At 38.9% G+C, this 24940-nt stretch overlaps 1 protein-coding gene across 1 annotated transcript; it reads left to right on the plus strand.

Annotated features, from left to right (window-relative positions):
* The first annotated feature begins 9385 nt into the window (after positions 1 to 9385).
* CRYBA1 (crystallin beta A1) lies at positions 9386 to 16139 on the plus strand. The gene is made up of 6 exons (XM_007937399.2): positions 9386 to 9416; positions 11294 to 11358; positions 12298 to 12416; positions 13617 to 13758; positions 15163 to 15305; positions 15992 to 16139. The coding sequence occupies exons 1-6, from the start codon at positions 9386 to 9388 to the stop codon at positions 16137 to 16139; spliced, it is 648 nt and encodes a 215-aa protein (XP_007935590.1).
* The last annotated feature ends 8801 nt before the right edge of the window (positions 16140 to 24940 follow it).

The raw sequence follows: 24940 nt of genomic DNA on the forward strand, positions 1-24940 counted from the left end.
TGGTTTTATACAAGAAAAATAAAGTGAATTAAATCTGAAAAAAAAACACAAAAAAACGAAGAATGGTAAATAAATAAATCAGTAAATCTAAATGAGTATCAATTACTAAAAAATAAAATAAAGAAACAAACGGTAACATGGAAGATGATGGTAGAGTTCAGAATCAAGATCTTTATCTTGATCAGAATAATAGAGAAACTAAATATATTAAGAGTTATTAAATGATTAATCATTAAAATACTAAAAATAGAATGCATATTTTTCAAACCAGTGGAGGAAAAAAAAAAGAGAATAGAAAAGCTCAATCAGAAGGCAAAAATGGAGAGGGAGAAGCACAGAAAATCATTAGTATAAAACACAAAATAAAATTATAAATAATAGTATATTCATACTGTGGAATACTATGTTGTTGTTGTTGTTGTTATGTGCCGTCGAGTCGGACACTACTCATAGCGACCCTTCCTTGAGTTTCCGAGGCAGTATCACTGCGGAAGTAGATTGCCCCATCTTCCTTCTGAGGAGTGGCTGGTGGATTTGAACAGCCAGCTTTCTGGTTAGCAGTCAAGTGCCTTGGGCACTATGCTACCAGAGCTCCCGTGGAATACTTTACAGCCTATAAAATGATTGGATATGAGCTGCATGAATCATAATAGATAGACTTCAAAAATATAATGCTGAGGGAAAAAAGTGATTTTCAGAATTTAGATGTATCATTTACATCATATACAATTAAAGTGTATATCATTTATGAACATTTTTAAAAGCATACACAAAATCTAAGTATTTTTATAAGCATGTAGTAATAACAGACAAGCATAGATGAGAAGCATACATACCAACTTCAGGATAGTGGTTGCCTCTGAGGAGAGGGAGAGGTGAATAAGAGGGGAGAAGTACAAAAGAATCTTCTATTGTTTCTGTAAAGTTTTATTTCTTAATAAAAAAAAAAAGATCTGAAGCAAATATGACGAAGTGTTAACCTTTGTTAATTCTATACAGTAAGGCATGAGGTTAAGATAACTAAAAGCTACTTGAAAGTTCTTCCTTGTTCTTTACAAAGCTACAGGAAGCCACTCTCTTCTGACAATGGGAACAATGAAGCACATAGTCCCAATTGCTTCTTGCCAAACATCCGACAATCATGAAAGCAACCAGCCTTAGGATGAAGCCAACACTGAGGTCAGTAGAACAGAGATGGAAAAAACCCGAGTTGTTGAAACATCACTGAATCAACCAAGCCTGAAGTTTACTTTACTGTATTATTTTCTGTTAAGTGAACTAAATAATTTCCTCATTTTCTAAGCCAATGTACATTAGGCTTTTTATTACTTGCAGCCTAATTTATAATAACTGATACATTGGGGATGGAGAAGTGGGGGCATAGAGAACTATTAGGAAGATCAAATTAATACAATTCATTCATGGTAGTTAGAAAGAGAGAGGCGTCAAGATTAATTCCTAGATTTCAGGCTTGGGTAACTGGATGGATGGTGGGGCTGTCTCTAAGACAGAGAACATCAAAGGAAATCAGGTGAGGGACAGGGGCAACAATGGAGATAATCTAAACAGCTGGGCTATGTTGGGTTTGAAGAACATGTTGGAAGTCATCTGAAGATGGCAACTGAGTTCTCAAGATAAGAGTCGATTTGAAGCACAGATTTGAGAGTCACCAGTCATCATTGTATGTGGTTGTTGAAGTCTTGAGAGCAGATGAGTAGATGAGATTACCTAAGGAGAGTGTAGAGTGAGAAGACAAAAAAGGCCCAAGAAGTGACCCTGAGAAATATATAAGGAGCAGGAAGAGAAAAAGGAACCTACAAAGAAGATCCAGGAGGAACAACAGAAAGTGGTGGCTTGGAAATAAAGGGAAAAGAATGTTTCTAAAGAAGGAAGTGTTCAATGGGTCAAATAGTGTAATTTACAGGGGCAGATTACACAGTAAGCAAGGTGAAATTGGGGACTATGGATTAGTAAACACAAGTAAACCCATGTGTACCTTACTTATTATAACCCAGTGCATACCATGCTTACTGGTTAATCTGCCCCCGAGTGTAGAGATGGCACATACAAGGAAAACTGAAGAGTCCATTGCCTTTGGCAATATGAAAGTCACTGGCCTCCCTTGCCAAAGCATTGTGAGAAGAGTGGCAAGGACAGAAACAAGATTGCTCTTATGGAGAGTGAATGGGAGGTAAGGATATTCAAACAGTCACTATCCTTTTGGGGCTGTGGCTGAAACTTCTAACTTAAAATTGAGACTCTTCGGTGATTTAAAGTAATCATCCAGCTTTTTATTACCTAAAGGTGTCCAGACAAGTCATGGGACTGCTCATGTGTTCATTTAGGATTAAAAAAGGAGAGAAATTGAGAAATCATAAAGGGGCAAACAAGATGAAAATAAAGTTGCTTTTAGGACTTCTCTCCATGAGTTATGTTTGTTAACACAAGTGAGAGGTGAGACAATATTGCATTATCAGTAATAATGAACATTAATCTATGGGTGGATATATATGATACAAATGACCAGGTATGGATAGGCAAAAGGGAATATACCCATGACCATATATAAGTGTGGCAGGCGATATTTCTATATACACATTTGTATGTGCTATAAGAATGTCCATATTATGTAATAGAATTAACAGAACTTCTTAGCCACAGGCAAACACCATGAGGGAGTGAGTCGCTGGGCCTGCAGGCTCAGGACCATGGTCGCAGGGGACATCAAACTCAATTGGCATAGCATACCACACAAAAACTTTGTTCTAAATCCTACTTAGCGACTGGGGTCTTAAAAGCTTGAGAGCGGCCAATTTGCAACAATTGGTCTCTCCTCTCCCAGGGCAAAGAAGAATGAAGAAAAATAAAGACACATGGAAACAGTCCAAGGGACTAGTAGGCCATGGGAACCTCACCCTACATGACCCTGAGACCAGAAAGAACTAGGTGGTGCTTGGCTACCACTGCCAACCACTTAGAAAGGGATCAAATAAGAGATCCTGGATAGAGTGGAGAAAGATGTGGAACAAAAGTCAAAATCATAAAAAAGACCAGGCTTACTGGTTTGAAAGAGATTGATGGAATCCCCCGAGACTATGGCTCCTAGTTACCCTTTGGGCCTGGTATTAAACCTACTCTAGTGGCTTAACTTCCAGTCAAACAACAGACAGACCTACGAGGTGAACAATTATACCAGGTAGGCACATTCCTTAGAACAATTAACCACAGGAGATCAGAAGGGCAGTATTTGCACAGGGAGATAGCTCAGAGGGCAGGATTGTATAGGAAAGAACACAGGGAAAAGTTAACCACAGGGAGAAAGTGGGAAGAGAGCTGCTACATTGTGGAGATTGCAATCAATGTCATGAAACAAAACGCATATGAACTGTTGAATGGAAAACAAATTTGCTCTGTAAACTTTCACTCCAATCACAATTAAAAACAAAAATGTGAGAGGTGAAAGACTCCTATAAGCAACAAAGTAAAGAACACAGATTTTGAAACCAGAGAGAATTGAGTTTGAAATCAGCCTTTGTCACTTCCTACCTGTGTGACCTCAGATAACTAACTTAACTTTCTCTGGGTATGTTTTCTCAGCCGCAAAATGGGGTTAGCAAAGCATATCTCACAGGGTTATTTGGGAGGATAATAAATAGGATTAAATAAGATAACATTTGGGAAACATTTGAAAACAGATGAGTCCTCTTCCAGTCTGGGTATGCAGGGAAGACTTCCTGGAAGAGGTCTTTTATACTGTCTTCTTCAAAGGACAAAAGAAGCAAATTGTCAGAAGGGGTGTCACAGGATGCTAGAGACAGACTAGGGTTGGCAGATGAAATACAACATGTCCAGTTAAATTTACATACCATATAAGCAGCAAATAATTTTGTATAAAAATGTTTGGGATCCACTTACACTAAAAATATTCTTTGTTTATATGAAACTCATACTTTACTGGGTGTTATATATTTTTACTTGGTAAATCTGACAACCCTAAATGAGACAGAGTTGGACTGCTTGGCCATCGTGGAGAGAGTCAGCTGAGTGTCACACAGTAAGACAAGTCCCATCTTTGTTCACAGGGTTCTAGATAAGAAAATATGACTAAGCTGCAATATTGAGAAATTTAAGTTAATCACATTGAATTGAAATGGTCTGAAGCCAGGTATATACAGAGGAAGCAGGTGAGGGAGGCTGGGCCCTTAAGGCAACCACACTCCTAGAGCAGGGTGGCATCCACTTGTGCCTGGAAGCAGAGGACGGCTGACCTCAGAAAGTGCTCATAAAGAACAAGAAGATTGAGATGCCACCCAACTTCTTCCCCAGTACTTGCCATATAGCCTTCTCCAGCCCAGCTAAGCCCTGGCCTCTCCACCTGTTTAAAGAGGTAGCAAGGGACAGGGCACAAAAGGTCTTCAGCAGCATCCCCTTATGTGGGAGAAAGGCACTGACTGAACGCTGACTGGGCCCTTTGCTTTGTGCCCATAGTGCTTATTCCCAAACAAACAAAAATGCTGGTCAAACGCCTGGCCAGGCCCATTGTGCTCTGACCACAAAGTGCTGAGTCCAGGGGCTTTCCTGGCCTCATGACCTCACCCCTTTCCCTGCTGGTCTCATCCTATGAGGCTCTCTGTCCCCAAAGGCAAGGCCAAGAGGCCCAAGCCATCCATAAAATTCTATTGAGCAACTACTGTGTTTGGCATGTAGCCCTATTGTTGAGGAGCACAAGGTTCAGGGTAGCCAGGTAACACCTAGGGGGCTGTCACATTCCCCTTAATGTCAGTCATAACCTCTAAATCTAACAGCTTATCCCAGTGGGCAGCCAGTTACCTCACCTGCTTGTGCAGTGAGTGAATGGGCTCCTTTTAAGGTTTGCTATCCATGTCCCCAATGGATCAATGCTCTTCAGAAAACTAATCTGACAGACTGCACTGCTGAAATTGAACAAAGGTAAATGTTGAGAAAATAATAATAATAATAACATACATGAATCTAATCTTTTCCAGATTCCAAAACAACATTTTATTAATCTGCTAAATATTTCTAAACTCTTTGCTGCTTGCTCCCACTTGTCTCTACAAGAATCTGGTACAAGATGGTATAAGATTTGGCACAATCAATGGCAACTACCCTTTATTGGTCTCGGAAGGAAGGTTGGGCAATCTACTTCTGTAGCGATACTGCCTCAGAAACCCAAGGAGAGGTCGCTATGAGTCGGATCCAGATCTGACTCCACGGCACTGAGTTTGGTTCTTTTGGCTTTGACCATTTATTGGTAAAGACCAAAATGGATGTCAGAAGAGACTCTGAAACTTGCTCTTAAATAGAGAGTAGCTAAAGCAAATGGAAGAAATGATAAGATAAAAGTGCTGAACAGAAGATTTCAAAGAGCAGCTCGAGAAGACAAAGTCAATCATTATAACGAAATGTGTTAAGATTTGGAGTTAGAAAACCAAAAGCAAAAAAACACACTTGGCATTTCTCAAGCTGAAAGAACTGAAGAAAAAATTCAAGCCTTAAGTTGCAATATGGAAAGATTCTATGGGCAAAATATTGAATGATGTGTGAAGCATCAAAAGAAGATGGAAGGAATACAGTCACCGTACCAAAAAGAATTGGTCGATGTTCATCTATTTCAGGAGATGGCATATGATAAAAAACCAATGGTATTGAAGGAAGAAATCAAAGCTGCACTGAAGGAATTGGCAAAACACAAGGCTCCCAAAATTGATGGAATACCCATTGAGATGTTTGAACAAACGGATGGTGCACCAGAGGCACTTACTTGTCTGTGCCAAGAAATTTGGAAGACAGCTACCTGGTCAACTGACTAAAACTCCATTTTCCTTCTCTTTATCTTTTCTTCCTTCTCCAGAATTGGGGCCTTAGGGAAATACTTATTTTGTTAATTATTCATTCATTCATTCATTTCCTAGCTTTGGACTGGTTTAGATATATCATCCCCACCCCTGTGATGTGCCCTCATGCACCCTATACTTCAATTATCACATTGATCATGCTAGAGAAATCAGAAACTAGAAATATCAGTCTCCAAAGAGGGGAACTGAGCCACTCGGGGCTAATGTGTAGGACCAGACTTTTCACAGTACATTTTTCTGTAATTTTTAAATTTTGAACAATGGAATATATTTTTAATTAAAATAATTAAAGTTATTTTTGAAAATGAAGGAATTGATTATTTAATTATCTGCCTTTTTCATTAGACTCCATACTCCATGAGGACTAGAGCCTCATCTGTCTTGTTCACCATTACATCTTCAGCTCTGGACATAACTTCTAGGTCAATAAATGTTTTTTGAAAGAATGAATGAATGACCAAAAGAATGACATCCTCTGACTGGGCTTTGTGCTTCTGAGGACATAGAAGAATATGTGGTAGTCTTTATTACTAGGAGGACCCAACTGAGCTCTGCCCCCCTATCTTGATCTTTCTGGGCAGGCTCCAAGTTGCTGCCAGCATCTTCGCTTGAGAGGATTATGGAAGAATGACTGGGCGCTGCTACAGGCTAGCCAGGTATTGGAGGAGATAGGGCTGAGGCAAGGGAGCTCTGGTAGCATAGTGCCTAAGGCACTTGACTGCTAACCAGAAGGCTGGCGGTTCAAACCCACCAGCCACTCCTCAGAAGGAAGATGGGGCAATCTACTTCTGTAGTGATACTGCCTTAGAAACCCAAGGAGGGGTCAGGGACCCCTATTCAGGGGTCAGACTCATAGTCAGGTCTGACTCGACGGCACATAACAACAACAAGGCTGAGGGAAAATGGAATTTGACAGAGTGACCTTTTGGGAGAGAGATTGCCACAACTTGCCTATTTGTGCTGTGTCTCTGTTTCATATACTCTCAGCATCTTAATCTGAATTACTGAATTGTAGGTACACTGAGGACTGATTTAGCTGATTTTTTACTTTTGCAGAAAAGCAGAGCTTTTATTTTTGATTGAAAAGTTCAAACACACATGCACAAAGCTATTGTAAAATGGGGAAATAGGGTTACGGTACAATTTACAAGCATCCATCAAACATTCCCGAAGATATGAGCACCTCTGGTGTGTCTTCTTGCTTTCCTCAATCATCTTTGTTGTTGTTGTTGTTAGGTGCTATTGGGTCAGTTCCAAGGTATGTCAGAACCAAGCATTGCCTGGGCCTGGACCATCCTCACAACTGTTGTTATGCTCGAGCCTAGTGTTGCAGCCACCCTGTCAATCCATCTCATAGAGGGGCTTCCTCTTCTTTGCTGACCCTCTGTTTTACCAAGCATGATGTCCTTCTCCAAGGACTGGTCCCTCCTGATCACATGTCCAAAATACATGAGACAAAGTCTTGCCATCCTCACTTGTAAGGAGCATTCCAGCTGTACTTTGTTCAATCATCTTAAGTCTCTGAAAGTTTGAGATATAGTCCTAGAACTCCAGCCCTAACTACCATGGTTTCCAAACTTCAATATTATTTTCAGTTCTAGATGATTCACTCTCTAACACAGTCTAGAACTTTTGCTTCTCCTGCACCCACACTTGTCATGGTTTTGGAGCTCCAGCTTCCTCGCCCATCCCTTTCCAGGAAGGTAGGGCTGGCTACTCCAGGGATGGAGTGAAGGGAGCGATCAGCTTCTAATCCTCTTCCAAGCTGGATTTGGGTCTCTCCTGTTCATCCTTATTGTTGTTAGGTGCCATCAAGTCAGTTCTGACTCACAGCGAGCCTGTGGACAACAGAACAAAACAATTCCTCCACCTGTGTCATTCTCACAATTGTTGCTGTGCTTGAGCTCATCATCACAGTGTATCTTGTTAATGGTCTTTCTCTTTTTCACTGACCCTTACTTTACCAAGCTTGATATCCTTCTCCAGGGAGTGGAGAAGGAAAAGGGAGGAAGAACCACCAGCCACAGACAGCTGGTGTCTTAAGCCCTTGCACAGCTATTAGCCAGCCAGAATCTACTATGATCCCAGGGTGATTCTATCCCTTGCCAGCCATTGATTCAGATATCACCAATTAACCAGACAGTAGAAATATCCATGGGGTGGTACGCTGTGCTGGGCATCAGACTTCTATGTCTGAAATGTTCTATACAAACCTGCAAATAATTGTGTATATACCAGACCCTCTCCTGATTTTTGATTCTGAGAAAAGGAGGTTCTGATGAAGCTTAGATCACAGCCTCAAGGGATTGACAGGGCACAACTTTATTGGAGAAAGTTTCTTTCTCTCTTAAAGCTGCCATGAGATTTTCTACAGTAACTATTATCAGAAAAAGAGTGAGTTGATAAGTATTGTTAAACCTCAGGCAGATATTCTGATCTCCCTTTTTGAGGTTGAGAGAGGCTGAGTGACTTCCCCAAAGTCACCCAGCCAGAGGAGCTAGGATTTGAACCCACATCTATCTGGCTAAAGCCCTTCCCACACACCACGCCACCCTGCCTCTCACAGTGGCTGCTTGAACAACACTCCATCTTCCTCAACATCCTGGAGAGGCTCAGAGTTCCCCTGTACCACCCTGACCAAGTGCCCTGAACTTCTATGGAGAAGTCATTTTATCCATTAAGGCACTACAGGCACAGAACCTTGGATCTAAGGGATTTCCAAGGGCCTAAAACAACATATTTGGAAGAAAGACCTGGCAATCTACTTTAAAAAAAATCAGCCACTGGAAACCTTGGGGCGCACAGTTCTTCTTTGAAGCACATGGGGTCACCATGAGTTGGAGTTGACTTGACAGCAACTAGCAAAAAAAAAAATATATATATATGTTTAGAACTCTGAAAGATTTATTGGCTCCAAATTTTCAAAAGAAAACTGCAAAATTAAAATGAATAAATGTTTAATAGTTATAGAGACTCGTGTCTACCATTCAATTATAATTGAATCCAACTCTTACACAGTTATTTATAAATATACTATGATGAATTTTAAGTCCTAAGAACACAGTGAACCATTTTTTTCCTCAATGAAGTTTAGAACTATAATAATCTTTCACATTATTTTAAATAATAAGAAACTATATTCCATATGGGAAGTGAGGTGCATTTTGATGTGGTCTTAGGAAGGCCCTGGTGTGAGGTCCTGGAAAAGAAGAGGGAAGAAGTCTTAACTGCAGAGACCCCTTGTAGTCACATCCAGCTGCTCTGAGGATAAGGCCCAGAAGTCAAGGCCTATATCAGCCAGCTTTGCCCACAGGCGCAGGGGCCTCTCTGGATTTCTGTATCCCCAGTTTAAACAAAAGTTCCTAAGGGTACCTAGCCTGCAGGCTGAGCCACCAAAGCTCTAGGGATCAGGGGGACAAAGGAAGAGGGAAGGCAGAGTGCTGACAGGACCAGAGGCCATCGGCCACAGGCCTATAAAGAGGGTGCTGCAGAGGACATGTCATCAGATGGAGACCCAGACTGTGCAGCAGGAGCTGGGTGAGTAAGGCCCCAAGGAGTGTCCTTACCCTTCCTTTCCTTCCCCTGCTGACATTGACATACCCAGGAGAGGGCCCAGTTTTCCTGCCTTGTGGTCAGAGCTTTCTAAGATGCCTAGAGAACAGTGGGGGAACTCGAGGAGAGGGCAGCCTTTTCTTCTTGCCATCCCAAGAGGAGTCATTTAATGGCATTAACTGCCCCGGCAGCCATGACTGGGTGGAGTGGGACATGGGTCCCCAGGAAGGGAGCTGACTCTTGGGACATAGGGAGAAGGTATAAGGGACAGGAGCTGGGAGATGTTGCTCATTCAGAGGTTAAGAATGGAAGATGTATCACAGAGTTTACAAGCATCAGGTCCTGCACCTTCAACTAGCCAAAGGGAAGAGCCATGAAAGGCCTCCTGAGAGAAACTTGATGCACACACCTCCCTGTCTTCCCACCCTCTCTCACTCCTTCCTTTCTCTTTCTCCTTCTTTCTCTTCCTATCTTCCTACTTCTCACCCCATCCTTTTCTTCATTCTTCTATCATTGTTTTGTCTACCTAACCTCTATGGGCCTCAGTACTTACCTCTTAGACTTGTTGTGGATATTAAATGCATTAATGCATAAAAAGCATTTGGAGCAGTGGCACAGAGTGAGCCAGTTAAATGTTGTTGTTAGGTGTCATTGAGTCGCTTCCAACTCACAGCAAGCCTATGCACCATCCTCACAATCATTGCTGGGCTTGAGCCCATTGTTGCAGCCTCTGTGTCAGTCCATCTCATTGAGGGTCTTTTTCTTTTTCACTGACCCTCTGACCTTCCCAAACGTGGTATGTTCTTCAGAGAGCGATCCCTTCTTACAATGCAACCAAAAGACGAGAGGCTAAGTCTTGCCATCCTCACTTCTAAGGAGCATTCTGGGCTGTACTTCATCCAAGACAGATTTGTTCATCCTTCTGGCACTCCAACACCGTAATTAAAATGCATCAGTTCTTCTGTGGTCTTCCTTAGTCATTGCCCAGCTTTCACATGCATATGAAGTGATTGAAAACACCGTGGCTTGGGTCAGGTATACCTTAGTCTTCAAAGTGACATCTTTGTTCTTTAATGATTTAAAGAGGTCTCTTGCAGCAGATTTACGCAAATGTAATATGCTTGTTATTATTATTTCTCTCTTTTCTTCAATAACTTTTTCAACACTCTCCCTCCCCAAACACCTGCTGTATACCCCAGGCCCTGACACTGAAATGGTCATCCGGGATGTATTCAATAAGTACACAGATCAGTACTGTGAGGAGTGTTGGAAATTGGGAGAAAGCTAGTCGTTGCAGGCCGGGGAAGCAGTCTGTCTAAGGGGGCAAAGCCAGGGTTGGGCAAGTCTTAAAAGATGTAGAAGCTGGGAGGGAAGGGTGGCATGGCTCTGCATGGCCGTGGTCAGTTTGAGGGCTGTGAGAAGCGAGACGAGGGTAAGACCACAAGGGTGAGACTGGGAAAGGTCAGTCCCTGGCCTGCCTTCGTATCAGGGACAGGGTGGGAGTCCTGGTGGAGCCTTGGCACTGCTGGCTGTGTAGCCAAGCAAATGAAGGGTCTGGACTAGATGGTTGCCAAGGAGTTTCTATTGGGGTATGTGAGCCTGAGGCAATACTGCCACCTGTAGGGGGTGCCTGGAGGCAGGCACAAGGATAGAAGGTACATTTATCAGGAGGTCACAATGCCTGCATAGTGCTTTACCTACGTTGTCTTTAGTCCTTACAGTAAGCCTGAACGAAGAGTTTTACAGATGGAAATACTGAGGCTTAGCTAATGAATGGCAGCACTAAGATTCCAACCCATCTGTCTGTTGGACTTCAAGACTGCTCCCTCCCCCACTCTAGAGATGTGTATTCTATCTTCCAGAAACCCTTCCAACCACCAAGATGGCTCAGACCAACCCTATGCCAGGGTCCCTGGGGCCATGGAAGGTAAGCCTATAGCATCACATGGAAAATTGAGGAATAGATATCCAACACAGCAGGGGATAAGATTCTGCCACAGAGTACCCATCAGGGCTGTACTGCAGCTATGCTTTTCCATGAGACAGTGATGAACCAGTATTTGTAGGGACAGAGTCCAACCAAGGTACAGACACTGTTGAAGGAAAGATGTCTCAGAAGCATCCCCGTTGGAACAGAGAAAAGATGACCTGGAAGCCCAGGATGAGTGGGAGGTAACACCTAGTTTCCTCGGTCAGCTGTCCTCCATACAGCTAAACTCACCTTAAAATAAAGCAGCTCAGAGCGGATTGTGCCTGTGGAGAAACCAAGGACTCAGAAATGAAGAGAGATTTGCCACCAGATCCCAAATAAGTAATAGGATTCACATTTCCTATTCTCAATCTAAGGTTAGTTCCAGCCATTGACTGAAGTAACTGATCCTCAGGGCTTTCACTGCTGCCACCTCACACTGCATCCTTACCCTCCTCATTGGATCAAGGCCAGTTCACAGCTTCGGGAGTGGTCTCTGACTTCTGGTCAGTCCAAGAGCCAAATCCTAGTTCAAGGAATAAAGAGGGTTCATCACAACTTTCTCTTTACACATTAGGCTTCTATAGTGGATATAGCTAGAGAAGTAAAGGAATAATACAGAGTTCCCGCGACTCCTGGAATCCTGGCCTCTGGGCCACATATACACGGGAAATGTGGTAAAATTAAAGTCCAATGGTTAAAACCACCAAATCCTTGGTCTGCTCATTGGGTAGCTATTGCTCCTGGTAGATCATTCCTCTAAACCCCCATACCTCATCCTGGACTACAGCTGGAAACAGAAAACAGTGTCAGATACAAGTAAATTGCTGACTTGGGCCTCTGTTCTTCCTGGTGTATCAAGTCCTAACTTTCTTGTCCCATTCAATCCCATTTCAGATAACCATCTACGACCAGGAGAACTTCCAAGGCAAGAGGATGGAGTTCACCAGCTCCTGCTCAAATGTATCTGAGCGTAGTTTTGACAACGTCAGGTCTCTCAAGGTGGAATGTGGCGCGTGAGTATGGACTTCAGCATGGGACCATAAGGGTAGACATATGCAAAGAAAGATCCCAAGACTCTTGTTTCTGGGAGAGAGGTCTCTGTACTGCAATAACCTCAAAAGAAATCATTACATGTATTTTAGTAACCTGAAGCTAGAAGGAGCATGAAGTTCTTAGTGGCTTGGTACTGAGTGTGGGATGGGATTAAAGAAGTATATACCACGGATGGGACAGTGAAAGTAATCAGATATGTCTTGCTAGACTCCAGAGGTTGCTACCTATGGCTCCCGCAGAACAGTCACAGGACTGTTGAGTTTTCTTGCCCACAGAGTAGGTAGAAAAAAAATTGTCAAGCTGTGGCCTCTGTAGCCTCTTTGCTATTAATGCTCCTCCTGCATGTCCCAGAGCAGATCTGCCAGCTAATTTCTCCGTGTAAAAGGGAACTCAATATCATGACTCAAAAGCCACATTAATTCCCTACTCAGTTTTCCAGGTTTCTCTTGTTGATGGTTAATCTCCTTGGTGATGGAGACACCTCTTTTATTTTTGTCTTTGGCTCTTTGCTCTTCTGACTTTACAAAGTGAAGGTCTTTACCATCAGCTTGAAAACATACAGGGAAGGGACTCCTTTGGCCTAGAAGAACTGGGAATAAGCTGCTTTATGTTGCTTGCCACCAAAGCTCTTCAGCTCTGTAGGGGTCACACTTTAAGGTGTCAGCAGTTACTGAGACCTGATTACGAAAATTTCATGAGGTGTTTCAGTAAGGCATAGGTATGAAGCAGGAGGAAGAACCCACAAAGTGACAAGGAAACTAGAGACCCATTCATCCCTCTACTTCCTTGGAAAGAAGCCAACAGGTTTGGCTTGCACCAAAACAGTAATTGTCACTAGATCCTGAATCTGGAGTTCCAAGTACAGAATGAGGTGACTTGGAGAGAAAAAATATAACTTTAGACTGGCTTTGCTAATACATTTCTTGGGACAATGACATATCTTTCCAGTGGTTAGTCCCAAAATAAGTATCACATTTATAAACCTGTTTATGTGCCTGCCAGCTCTTTCCCTACCTCTTGTGATAAATTATTACCCTATATGGCTTTATTAGTATTGGCTTGATATTTTACCCCACTATTATCTAAAACAAAAGATGCCTTCTCCCCAAGGCCATGTAGGCTCTGAATAACATGAACACCACTACTTATTCTTTCGGCAGCTGGATTGGTTACGAGCACACCAGCTTCTGTGGACAACAGTTTATCTTGGAGAGAGGAGAGTATCCTCGCTGGGACGCCTGGAGCGGGAGTAATGCCTACCACATTGAGCGTCTCATGTCCTTCCGCCCCATCTGCTCAGCTGTGAGTCTCTGAAATTCCCAATTCTGTGCATGTGAGGAATGGGAGGAAAAACAGGGTGCCGGCAGACTGATTTTCAAGTTACTTCTCATCAGTCAGGCTGAAATGCAGCAACATGAAGGACAGTGCTGTCCTCGTTCCCTAGGCCTGCCATTTGATTTTTCTCTACCAGATGGTATTTTCCTTAAGAAAAACTAAAAGGATGGACCTTCTTATAGGTGGCAGGAAATGGAGACTCAAGAATTCATATCTTCAAAATTGCTGTAGGACAACTAGTGAGAGCACTTACAACATAAAAAAAATAAATCCTTGGCCAGATAATCTGTGTTAACACCTTACTGCAGAAAACAAGGAAATGCTGCAGTAACCCCCAAAATTGCAAATGACTGAACAGGCCAGTCTTCCAGCATGTCTGGCTTTGATTCATTTTTCCCCCCTAAAATTAAACATCATCTAATAATGCATTTTAAAAAGATCTTTGGGAGAGTCCAAGCAGAAGCAGGATGACCCTTAGGTGTGTGTTGAAAATACTTTGAGACTAAGAACATTCCAAATATTCATTCTATATATATCACATGATTTCCCCCCCATGATTTTAGTTAATAATGACCTTACCATAAGGATTATCAAAATTCAAGTTGTGGAGAAGGTAACCTAAACAGCTCTAAACCTAAGGAACACTGACCTGTCTAGAAGTGATTTTCATCTCACTTGTAACTTTTTTTTAGGGGGGAGCAGTTGATATCAAGGTATAATTTACACACAGTAAGATACAGACTTTTAAGTATATATTCAATGAATTTTGAAAAATATATACTCATATAACCAACACATTAATCAGATATAACAATTCCATTACCCCTTAAAGTTCCCTGGTGTCCAGTTCCAGTCAGTTCCCCTTCACCAGGGCTAGTTTTGAACTTCAGATTAGTTTTTGCTTTCCTAATGCTTGTTTAGTATTCTATTTTATGTAAACACAACTTAATTCAACCAATCCACTACTGATCATTTAGATTTCTGAAGTGTGTATATATATACACATGTATATACATATACACACAGGTAGTCCCAGATTTGATACGGCTCTGTTTGGATGACTACTGTCTTAAGTCAGTTCTGACATAAGTGGAACATTTTTTTTCCCCCCATTATAAATGCCTTACATCATCTTCATTGGTCTTTTGTTGCTCCAAAGTATAAAATCAGTTGTTCATACATTTCAAATGTTACATTAAATTGAATTAAACAGGATTATGGTTAATTTTTTCTAAGAAATCTCTGTATTGCCTGAATCTCTTTATAATGACCAACTGGATGTTTCCAACTAAAAAAGTATATTGCAATTAAAGAATTAAGGTACAACAGCCATAATACTGGTACTATTATTTTTAAATTTATGAGCTACAGAACCATAAGGAGTCTAAAATTACCATCTTTGAAAAAGAAAACTTTATTGGACGCCAGTGGGAGATGTGTGATGACTACCCCTCTTTACAAGCCATGGGTTGGTTCAACAATGAAGTTGGTTCCATGAAGATACAATGTGGGGCGTAAGTGCAAAAACAGGGTTTGGGGAACATTTCAAATTAACTTCTCCAAGCATAGGTCTTGTGAATATTAATACATCATGTGCTTTGTTTCATCAGAACTTATACACTGAAATCATATCATGCGTCTTGTCATAATTTTGAATCTCAAATCCCTGATACCAACTACCACTTATGTTTTTTTTTTCTCCCAGATACTCCTTTATGGAAACATTTGACTATTCTTTTTCTCCATCCCTAATCCTTTCCTGGAGTCTCTGAAGTAGCGTTTATTAGTAAAGACAAATACCATCCTAAAATCATGGGTAAAGTTGTATTTTTCCAGAACTAATATAGCTTGTGTTTAAAAGCTTATGAGCTACCAAAAAAAAAGCACAAGCTTCTGGGGTTACGACTGGATCAACATTAACTAGTTGTAGCATATTATACACAGGAGCTTTGTATCATAGTGGTTAAGTGCTCAGCTGCAAACCTAGAGAGGTCAGCTGTTGGAATGCACGAGCCACCGCACATAGGAAAGGTGAGGTAGTCAGTCTGCTTCTGTGAAGATCTACAGCTTTGGAAACCCTACGGGGCCGTCTGACTGTCTTATAGGGTTGTTGAGTTAGAATCAATTTGATGGCAGTGGGCTTCCTGGGTTTCCCTGGGTCCTAACTACTTTTACTAATCTAATGTACTTTCGATTTTAGTTGGGTTTGCTACCAGTATCCTGGGTACCGTGGGTATCAGTATATCTTGGAATGTGACCACCATGGAGGAGACTACAAACACTGGAGAGAGTGGGGTTCTCATGCCCAGACTTCCCAGATCCAATCGATTCGCCGTATCCAACAATAGTGGATTAAAAGCTCCAAGAGAATTCCTCAAGCACGAGATCTTGCTAAGCACTACTAGCTTTGAAGAGCTCTCTAGAACGAATTTTATGTTCTGCTCGCAGACTGCTTCCAAATGTTAGCTGAACTCAACAATAAATGTCATTTAAAGAAAAAAAAAAAAAAGTTGTAGTAGACTGCATTAACTAACATGCTTTTATACAAATCACACTTAACATGGCTGAGAATTTATTTAAAGACAAACTTCACCAAAACCCCAAACTCCCTAGTGTCCAAGCACATCACTCTTACTAGGTCACCAGAGACAATTCCCTATCTCAATGCATACAACCCAAATGACCTTGTAGTGACACACACACTTTGGCAAATGTTTTTGTCTTTCCTCTCCACTTCCTTTCTCTTACCTTGAGTCTTCAAATATTCATTTGGGACAAATAATATCCAAGACAGACAAAGTAGGTTAATAGTCCATAATTACTTACTTGTATTTAAAGGCATGTAGAGAGTTATTGAGGTTGCAGTTGGTTCTGTTTGTTGATGTCAGCAATGATTTTTTTCCACCTTGTGACATATCTAGATAAATGCTAGGAATTTCTCAAATGTGTACTGCCAAATATTTTTACAAAGAGCTACGAATAAATCCAGAATCTTGACCAACTTAATATTCTAGTTACCTAATTGTTTAGCTCAATTTTGGTTTATTCTAACTGAAGAGCAATAAAGCCCAATGCTCTGCCAAAATAAAGCTGCTCTCACACCTGATTTTTTAATGAACATACTATTCTCAAAGCACCTTATTAACCCCTACAATGAAAAATAAAACCATGACATATCACCATGATACATTTAGGACTGAAATTCTTTGTACATTTGATTCTTTGAAAAAGGTATCAACTTCATAATCATTTAGTTTTCAGATTTTTATAATTAAAGCACAGAAAGGATAACACAAACACCTCAGAAACTTTAAAATTTTTATTCAACAATGTACACTTATTCTCTTAATTTGATCTACAAATTTCTCAAAATTTTTTCTTTTTTCTGATAAAATAAGTAAATCTGGGTATGGTTGTAAAGTGTTTGTAATTTATATTTTTAAAATAAAACACTGAACATGAAGTAAGACATCAATAAAGGAAGATCATCACGTAACTGACACTTCCTCAGAATCCATGACATCAGATATAGCTAGGGCAAATACCTAAGCATTTAGAAAAAGGGTAAATTTCTGGTCACTGCTCTTATATTTAGAAAAGGTTTATCTTTATGACTGGGCAAAACAAACATTAAGACTTTTTTTTTTTTTTTTTTAATTTGGGAGAGGGAAGGAGAAACATCTAACACTGTAATCCACTAGTTTTCCTTTCCCCCAGAGTAAGAGGTAACTCAGCTCCTAGTTGCCTATGTACACAAGACAGAAATTACTATGCTCCCTCAGTATGATCTAAGACTAAACATAAACCTAAGTGAATTGTTGACAGATGCTGAAGAGTAGCCATAGTCATCTAAGATAATGTACCTGCTACCCTCCTGCACTTCTGCCTCTTAAGGCCATGCATTGAGTCAACTTTTGAGTTTGGAATAGTAGACTACTTAGTTTTTAATTGCCACTATTAGTAAAGATACAGAAGGAAGGGTTTTGCTGTGTTGTCAAAGTCAACAATATACACCAAGAGCATACTGGATGACAGAGAAGTAATCCTCTTCTACACATAAGATAAACTTTAAATGGAAGTATTTCTTCTAGTACTAGGAGCATGGGGAAAATACTTCAAGTGATAACTTCTACTTAAACTTACTAGCCTCTCCTACAAAGATACTGAAGAGATTACAAAACAATATTTTAAAAGATGATTTGACAAAACCTGGCCAGCACATCTACACAATCTTATAAGTACACATACATGTAAAGTAAAGCTATTTAGTACATGCAAATTGCAGCAATTTAACCAAATGCACCTAATTTCTAAACTTGTTCTAATCAGCATAGAAATTTTAAAGATACATATTATCTTTAAAATAACCTGTGCTTTGATCTTTAAACAACTGAATGATTCTAATCATTCATTCAGTAACCCACATTTATGTTAAAGCAATAAAGGTAAAAAGGCTACTCTACCTTTAAACCAGCTTTAAGACATACAATTGTCAGAGCTCCATGTGGCAAACATCCTTCCTTCATTTCAACTTAAATTACTCCCCATTTCTATTTGATCAAATAAATCAAAATTTTATTATAGAAGCAATAGCATCCAATGGTTTATAAAGCTGATGTAACTGCCCTGTTTCAAGAAAAGCCCTTTAACAGATACAAGTCAAGCTCTCATGTGAACTGAAGTTTTATATTAAAACAGGTGCCAGCTTTCCTTGTTTTATTTCTACTGATGAGCTAACCCAAAACTGTAACTTTGAGTAATGTTTCCAAAAGATGGTAAAGCAAAGAACGGCAAAGTAGTAACAGATAGGTCAGGTCACTTTTGGTAATGACACACAAAAACTTTCAAAACATGTGCATAGCTTTATTCATCTACTTAGAACTAACCTTTCCATGGAGCTTCGGCAAAATTTGAGTGTGCAAAATGCATTTCTAAAAGGTAATGCAAGCAAAGCTTTTCACATTTACACTGGCAGAAAATACAGAAAAACTAACAAGTCACATTAGGGAGAGGTTTTTTTTTTTTTTTTTTTAATGACAAGAATTGCACAGTTCATTAATTTTAGACAATTGTTGCAGACAGATTTAAAATTTTCCAAGCAAGGTGCTTTAACAATAGAAATTTTAAAGTTGGAAAGAGCTGATAACTTAGATCATAGCTCACACAGAATTCCAAATTAAAGTTGACTCCATTTATCTCCCTAGATTTTGCAAACAATGCTTTCTATAACACTTTGTTTTTTTTAAATAATACTAAAGGAGACAGCAAGCTGAAATTATTTTCCAAAGCACACAAGAAATGGTGTCATTACTTGAAGGGGATAAGGGGAGAAGGAAAAGGAGTGAAGAATTCTTTTACTATTTCCCACTATGCAACAGCCACTAACAGACTAAAACCAAAAAAATAAGCTACCAAAAAAAAAAAAAAAGTCAATCAACTTCCCCAGTTTATAACATAGTTCCAGTTTGTGACAAGATTTTTACCTTTAAACAGCACCAGTTGGGCAACAGAATAAGCATCTCATACTACAGGAAAACGAATGAGGTGGTAAGAATCATCAACTATCTCAGATATTTCTACATGGCCTTTCCAATTTTTTATTTTTAAATATACATGCAAGGCACATTGATATAAAAATAGATCTCTGGCCAACAGACATATTAGATAAGCAAATTAAAATATTGGCTTTGAAATATTGGCAACATCAAAATATAACCAGATAACTTTGGACCATATATCTTTCTCATATTCCTCATCATTTGGTGTCCCTCTACCTCCCCCATCCAGTTATTTTGGGTTCAATCTCCTTGAAGTTTCGGTATGTGCTTGAGAAATTATTTTCCTTTTGTCAAGTAGCAGTTCTACTATACTTAGGTTTCCTTTAAGGAAAAATATCCTAGGGAAGCAAAATAGTGGGGAGTTTTGGTTGATTTGGTTAAACTAAATCTGATAGGCTTGGGGCAGCATTCTTTCTTTTCCGTCCATAAACACAAAAATAAGACTTCAGCTTACATAGTAGACAACTGTTTTCTTTTTAAAAAAGATAGATCAGCAACAAACCAATGATCCTACTTCTTCTAAGCCATTCTTTCCAATTCCTCTTTTTGAGGCAGAGAAGGGAGTAATAACAGAAACGAAGATTTAAAAGATTTTCAGTAGTAGAAGACATTTTTAAGGCCAAAAAGTGTAGTATTAACAGATATTTCATTTTCCTAAATTATTGCCCTTGATAGGCCAATAATAACTATGGATTAATTACTTCTACTGATTCCCTCCCCAAGAGAATTTTAAAATTCATTCATTTTTGTTAGTGGCTGTGCTACAGGAAAGGTCAAAGCAACCTATAAAGGTACGGTGTATAGTAATGTAAAAAGTGCATCACATTCTTGATTTTCAGTTACTCATAGCAGCAGCAGGATTAATCCAAGACAGAAAACAGTTGTATTTTCATTCTAAAAATGCAACAATACTTAATGAAATGTATTCAAGATCATGAAAGGCTTCTCCCCTAAAGAGGATAAATGAAGCAGACTAATAGACAAACAGGGGCAAACTAAAGGCATTCATTCATTCATATTTACATATCAAAACCACTTTTGTTAACACCAAATTTTTACATCTAGCAAAAGAAATGTGTATTTTAAGAATAAAGTAGACATTCCTAAAGCAGTATCCATTTTTGGAGCTTTTGTTTAGCACCTGAGGAAAAAAGGGTACATGGAAAGCTATACAATTTACCTTAAGTTGGTTTGTTGGTCTGCAGAGTACAACTGTGATATACAATAAAGTGAACTGAATTGGAAAATAACCATTTGTAGCTATTTTAATAAGGCTGTAGAAAAAAAGATATTGTATTATTATAAAATGGCTTTATAACTCTGGACATAAACACAATTTTATGGATAAATAGGGAAGTCTGGATCAGCAATCCCATCACATATGAGGATGGCTGTTCCCATGGGTTTCTAGGCCGTAACTGCTATTTGACACTCCAGCAATGCAAGCACTGTTAACATCTGTGCTTCACTGGGAATTTTCACTAGGCAGACAACCTAAACTTTATTCACACCATTTCTGGAACCCAACTACATTAAGACCTGTCTTGAGTAGGAAATAGTGTGAAATTTAATTTAAAACTCAGTAAAGCAGTGCTTTTTAGTGGAGCCAATGATTCATCATTCTTAAAACCAACCCAGGGTGGTCCTGGTTCTCACATATCTCAACAGACTAATGTTTAAAAAGAAACATTTTAAGATACACAAAACAAAAGCCAGTCTTTTCCAGCCCAAAAGAATCCTGGTGCTGTTAATTAGTTACATTAATAAAAACATTACTATTAAGAACTAATGTTAAACTATGTGCCTGTGCAAACTTATAGCAGCTATTATGCTTCTAGTCTTGTCGCCTGTCCCTCCCATTTAAACAAATATTGGTACTCGGGGGAGGGAGGATAAGCAATTTCTACAGCCAATCCTTTGAGTTACAGGTAAGACTACAATCCTATCAGACTCTGCTCCAACTGGTGCAACATCAACAGACCTGATTACAAAAACAACTGTCCATAATATGTATTTTTGCCATAATAGGTTGTCTGTTTCACACAGTTAAGCATTAAGTATATAAGAGAGATTCATGTGTTATTTGAGGACAAGACCTAATGGTGTAACTATACCCATAATCCTTGGAAATTGGACTTTCTCTGAAGGAGAAAGCCTTGCAAGAATGATTTCCTTTCCCCTTACTTAGAGTTTAAAATCAAGTAAAGTTCTTTTCCAAATTCCCTTGCTTGTGGCCATTTGGTACTTGACATATATAATTTCACACTAAATGGCTTTGTTTAAAAAAGTTAACAGCAATTGAAATAAAAGGCAAAAGATAAACTACTAGATGCCTCTGATGTGGATTAGCAACAAGCCTGAAAATGAAATATCAAACTATGGCTGTTGTGCAATGTTTTGTGAAGAAACACATTTTGTATCATGAACAACTTTCATAGTTGAGATCTACCGTATTTTCCCCAAAAGCTGTTTAAAAAGAAAAATGCAGCACTTTCTCCTTTACAAAGTTTTTGTAGATTCTGAGTCATGACTAGGTAAGCATATAATTAAAGAGGACAGCAAAATTCTAAAACAGAGAGAGCATCTCTCAAGATATTTCAAGGGGGGGTTGGGGAGCCTAGTTATTGGCTATCCCCTTCCAGAAAGCAGAGGCTAAGAAAAGGCTACTACAGATGGTATAAATACAATTATGCAAAGGTTCCTACTAAGGAGGTTAGAAGAAAGGTTATGCAAGTAATTTCAGTTAAGAAAAGTGGGTGATTAAAGAGAAAGATAAATACACCCTGTCTTTTGTGGGGAGAGGGTATCATTTAAGATACCTACAAGGAGAGTGGTATGTGACACAAAAACCTACAATCAGGATAGATTTAAAAAGAAATCTTCACCCATAATTAGTATCTTCATAGCTATTAAAAAAATAGGTCATGATTTCATTCTTAGTGCCATTTTTCAAATACTACCCTTTTAAGGATTAAAACCACCTGACTTTACTCTGTGTAATGAACACAAATGGCACAAAATAAATACAAGTTCATTCTCTGAATACTAATGTCTTACACACATTCACTTCCTAATTTTTAATATCTCCCTCTTTTCCACACACACACAATCACTCAACATACATACACACATACACACACCTTTTTCAGTCTTCATAATGGAGGGATGTTAAAAATCCCCTCTAGACTGTATTTGGTTTATGCTACAGTACTAATACTCTGAGTTGAGGGAAAATTCTTTATACCCAACAATAACACATTAATGTTATTTAAATGTGTTAAATTAATCACAGCTGAAGTTTGTTTAGAAGCTTACACAAAAATAACCAGAAAACAAATCAACTCTTAAGATTTTTTTTTTTTTTTTTAATAAGTGCTCTGTAGGAATTGTGTGAGGACCTAAGATTTTGACAAGTAGAGAGTTAAGTGTTACAAAACAGCACAAAGGAGATTTTTATCCCAAAGTCCTGCTTGTACCTAGGCAATTAAGTCCATTAACCCAATGCCCCCAAAATACTGACAGTTAATATGATGGGGCAGTAGGGTTCCCAGAGGATTAAAGAGACAATCCTAACTATATACCTCTAAACCATATAATCAAGGAAACATCAGTGGAGAAATTAAGTGAAATGTTGTATTGTTTCTTTAGAAGCGAGACTCTCAAAAACCTTTGGACAAATAAAGAAGGAATAAATTTTTTGACTACTCTGAATATGGAGGCCTGAGGGATATGGGAAGGGCAATGGGAAAGCCAAGGCTTTTTACTGAAGTTTTGTTGTCATCGTTTTTGCTTAAAGTGTTGCTTCTAAAAAACCCAATTCAGATGGGGGCTGTTTTCTTTTTCTTTTTTCATTTTTAAACATGTATTCAACTTCTGTATGTTGTCACAAACCCAAAAAGTTTCCTGTAAGTTGTGAGCCAGAAGAGCTTTAAAATTCCAGGCAAGCAAAATGGATGTTTAAAAAAAAAAAAAAAAAAGAAATCTGGCCCTAAGGCGACAAGTGGTTTACACAAGGCAATTGAACACATAGCAGAACTTTAAAACCTATAAAACAAACTGGAGCTTTTTTTTTTTTTTAATCATTTTTTTTTTTTAAAAAAAAAAAAAAAAAAAAAACCACACACACACACACAGAAACATAAGACTTCTTTCACTTCAGTATGTGGTATGTTGCATTTTCCAGTTTGTTCAATGCTTTAAAGCTCAAGGATGCCTCTGCTTTCAATTGTACATGGGTCTGCAGCATCCTAGCTTTGGGCAAGCAGGCAGGAGACTCAACAAAATCGAAATAGGAAAACAAGGCAAACTAAATGTAGGGCACATCTGTAAACATATTATACATATGAAAATTACAATATCAGTAAAAATGATATAGTTTACAGGTGAAATGAAACTATCTGGAACTGGCCTACCACAAGTTTCTGAACCTGGACTGATACAATAAGTTACATATATTATGTATAAAAAGTTTTGTTTACATCAAGTTGAATTGGCAATCCATGCTTATACTTTTAATATCTAAGCAGGGCAGAAATCCAGATTAAAGAGATACTTTAATTTGTCTATTCTATGTTGAGTTCAACAACTTCTTTTCATGAACTACTTGTTAAAAGCCTCAAATAATCAACAAAACAAGAAAAATCATTCATACTAGTCTCTCAAAACTAGACATTTCTTAAGCAGATCGATAAAAGCAGTTACCTTCTCCTCAAAATACCCTAATAAACATTTTTATTAGACTACATCTCATAAAATGCCCTGTGTATCTTAGCCTGCATTTAACATACATGGATATACTAATTTCTGTGTGTGATGTGATGCTATGTTAGGCCAGAGAACTTGTTTTTACGCCACTAATACCACCCAATCTTAAATTGGACCCTTAGTTTCTGCACACACAAAAAAATTTACTTTAGCATGCTATACACAAACTGAAGTGCAACGGGATGGCAATGTGATGATATGACAGGGCTTTTGCTCTTCTCTGGCCAAAAGGAAAATTTCCAAACTTCACATTATTTTCTTTAAAAAACCCATTTTGCTCTAGTAATAAAATATATTTATTAAGATATAATTAGAAGCTAAAAAGCTCAGAAGTAGTTTGCATGAAAACACCATCTATAGAAAGGGTTTATTACTGCCTTACTGACTAAAAACACAAAGTTTTATTTTCATGGGCTTTTTTCTTCTTCGTTCAAGATTTTTTTTAGAAATTAAAAGGGAGAGAATTTACAGAAAGATACAGTCCCTTCAGATGTTTGATGGAAAACAGCACATTTAGTGTTACTGACAGAGAGCAAGTCTGGAGCACCTACAGTTGAAAAGCAGAGTATATTTTTGCTCCCAGTTATACAATTACATTAAAATATGGGAACAATGGTATTTTTTTTTTTCATAATACCTAAACCAATTGGTTGTTCTGCAACTTTTCTTTAAATGATACCCATGGATTCTTCAGTTGTGAAAAGTCCAATGTGTAACCAAAGCCAAGTGACTATGTACCACCAACTACTCCAGAATTGTAGAACTTTAATGCCCTCCCCTATCCCCACCCCACAAAAAAAAAAAAAAAAAAAAAAAAAAAAAAAAAA

This window comes from Orycteropus afer, unplaced genomic scaffold (genome assembly GCF_000298275.1).
Source record: "Orycteropus afer afer isolate SDZICR_OR568_19922 unplaced genomic scaffold, OryAfe1.0 scaffold00042, whole genome shotgun sequence".
NCBI lineage: Eukaryota > Metazoa > Chordata > Mammalia > Tubulidentata > Orycteropodidae > Orycteropus > Orycteropus afer.

What these genes read in the sequence shown, in the direction of transcription:
- CRYBA1 (XM_007937399.2), top strand. Translation starts at nt 9,386, where the DNA reads ATGGAGACCCAGACTGTGCAGCAGGAGCTGG. An exon ending in GACTGTGCAGCAGGAGCTGG is followed by an intron (nt 9,417 to 11,293) that starts GTGAGTAAGGCC and finishes TCTATCTTCCAG; the next exon opens with AAACCCTTCCAACCACCAAG. An exon ending in GGTCCCTGGGGCCATGGAAG is followed by an intron (nt 11,359 to 12,297) that starts GTAAGCCTATAG and finishes ATCCCATTTCAG; the next exon opens with ATAACCATCTACGACCAGGA.